At 33.7% G+C, this 2,484-nt stretch overlaps 1 protein-coding gene across 1 annotated transcript; it reads right to left on the bottom strand.

The window, feature by feature from the left end:
* Positions 1-274: 274 nt before the first annotated feature.
* Positions 275-2,478, bottom strand: LOC109591375 (phosphatidylinositol 4-phosphate 3-kinase C2 domain-containing subunit alpha-like). The gene is made up of 7 exons (XM_020007118.1): positions 2,422-2,478; positions 2,218-2,346; positions 2,053-2,128; positions 1,751-1,927; positions 1,465-1,609; positions 656-891; positions 275-610 (listed from the first exon to the last, which is right to left on the bottom strand). The coding sequence occupies exons 3-7, from the start codon at positions 2,125-2,127 to the stop codon at positions 416-418; spliced, it is 828 nt and encodes a 275-aa protein (XP_019862677.1). The 5' UTR covers position 2,128; positions 2,218-2,346; positions 2,422-2,478; the 3' UTR covers positions 275-415.
* Between the last annotated feature and the right edge of the window lie 6 nt (positions 2,479-2,484).

Raw genomic sequence — 2,484 nt, forward strand, 5'->3', positions numbered from 1 at the left:
ATACTAAGCTAATGGAATGATAGCCAGTTTACCTTGCTCCTGATACTCTATAATGCTTAAAACATGAGCCGATTGCAGAGTAAGCAGTGCTACTCCAGGCCTCTCATTAGCAGCCATTGTTATGTGACACACCTATTTCCGCTTCAAATAAATCGCTTCCGGTTACTCACGTCTGCGACTGGGCTGATACTGTACTGCTGCAATCAATGATTGATATGAATTGTGGGTGGGGCTAGATCACGTGGTTTCAGTATACTTCCGGATACTTTACTAGTTTACTTTACTAAAGTTTACTTTAGATTTTTAATTTTAACAACATAAACAATATATTTATATCTAAGTGATTGGGTAATAAAGCACTCATCTATTAATTATAATATAATAATAATAATAATAATAATAATAATAATAAAGTTCAAGATCTATTAACGAGGGAGGTAGGTTGTAGATCAAACCATGACGTCCATCCTTTGGTTAAGTCTCTGTATTTCTCCTTAAACTCTATCAGTACACAGCCAATGCACTCCTTACTCAATAAACTGCTGGCGTCCCACACCGTCAGCTGGAGGCACCTGGACCTCAAATCAGTTTGAGAGAGACTGTACTGAAACTAAAGAACCACTGGACTGTATTGTTAAGATACATTAACACTTACTGTCTCATTATAAGTTGGGTTGAGTGTCTTCCTAGCTATTTTAGTTTTTAGTTTTGTGGCTTTAGTTGGGTCAGGTAACAGGTAGAGCTTTACGTAAGGATCAATTGACTCCGCCCCCTCCCTGGGGACCAGTTCCCTTGCATGTTGGACCATTATTGACAGCCTTTGCTGGTCCTCGCGATAATGAAGGTCCAACTTAACCTTACCACTCACAGTATCAGCAGCTGTTTGCTCCTCTGGAAGAAATGAACACTTTTAATGTAAGTATATGTACATGTACAATAAAAATGGAGAGTTCTCTCCTTTTCATTTTTGGCAAAATTGTGGAGCAACTTTAAAAATTCATAAAAAAATCCAAACTTGATCGGAATCAGCTCAAACTTTCTACACAACATAAGTACATGTATATGTATCAGATAAAGTTATAAAATGGAGAATTCTCTCCTTTTCATTTTTGGCAAAATTTGGCCCGAGACCATGTACTACAGTACAGGGACTTTGGCCCGTTTTTGGAGCAACTTTAAAAATTTGTAAAAAATCCAAACTTGATCGGAATCAGCTCAAACTTTCTACACAACATAAGTACATGTATATGTATCAGATAAAGTTATAAAATGGAGAATTCTCTCCTTTTCATTTTTGGCAAAATTTGGCCCGAGACCATGTACTACAGTACAGGGACTTTGGCCCGTTTTTGGAGCAACTTTAAAAATTTGTAAAAAATCCAAACTTGATCGGAATCAGCTCAAACTTTCTACACAACATAAGTACATGTATATGTATCAGAAAGTGTTGGATGATGTCATTACCTTCTTTCATTGTCCTCAGGTCTTGCTCATCCCTCATCAAGCAGTGAAGGAAGGTATAGACTATATCTGACTCAGACACAATTGGACTCATTGTCAGTAGAGACTGGAGGTACACATTGAGAGCATCACGACGCTTCTCTGACGTCTAAACAACAACAAATTTATCATTATTATTATTGTTATTATTATTATTATTATTATTATTATTATTATTATTATTATTATTATTATTATTATTGTTATTATTATTATTATTATTATTATTATTATTATTTGGAGTGTTTACTTCTCTGGTATAGGAGGTCCCAGGTAGGTAGGTCTTCTTTGGCAGGTGTGGTAGCTTTGTTTCATTCGGAAAACACTCGACTAGTTTTGTCTGAAGCTCATGAAACTCACTGTATCTTCTGAAGATTATGTCAACTTGTTTAGCAGAATCACGTCTTGTGACCTGGATCTGATAAGACTAGAGATACACAATAATAGTACATTATTATCATTATTATTATTATTATTATTATTATTATTATTATTATTATTATTATTATTATTATTATTATTATTATTATTATTATTATTATTATGATTTACAATATATCTTTCTGGATAGAATTTCTTATAATAAGCAACTACAACTGCCATCTGTATCTTTCCATCAGTGACCATTCTAACAATGACAACAATATCATGTACCGATACAATGTACCGAAATACAAATACATGTATGAATATGTATGTACATGTACGTGTACTTACGAATATGATGAAGGACAGAATGAGAGTAAGCTATGACTAGGAGCTGGAGTGGAGAATTTAAATTGAGCTAAATTATGAATGAAGAAATTAATCTGAGTAGCAATAGTTCCCAAACTAGCTTCTATATTCCTAATAAGGAAGTTAATAACTATTAATAACTACTAATAACTACCAATAACCATTAATAACTATTAATAATTATACTTTGTAAATTGATAAGTAGCTTCCTCATCAGTTACATTAGGAAGGAGAGCATCTCTCACATAC

This window comes from Amphimedon queenslandica, unplaced genomic scaffold (genome assembly GCF_000090795.2).
Source record: "Amphimedon queenslandica unplaced genomic scaffold, v1.1 AMPQUscaffold_8332_Cont19723, whole genome shotgun sequence".
NCBI classification, from domain to species: Eukaryota; Metazoa; Porifera; class Demospongiae; order Haplosclerida; family Niphatidae; genus Amphimedon; species Amphimedon queenslandica.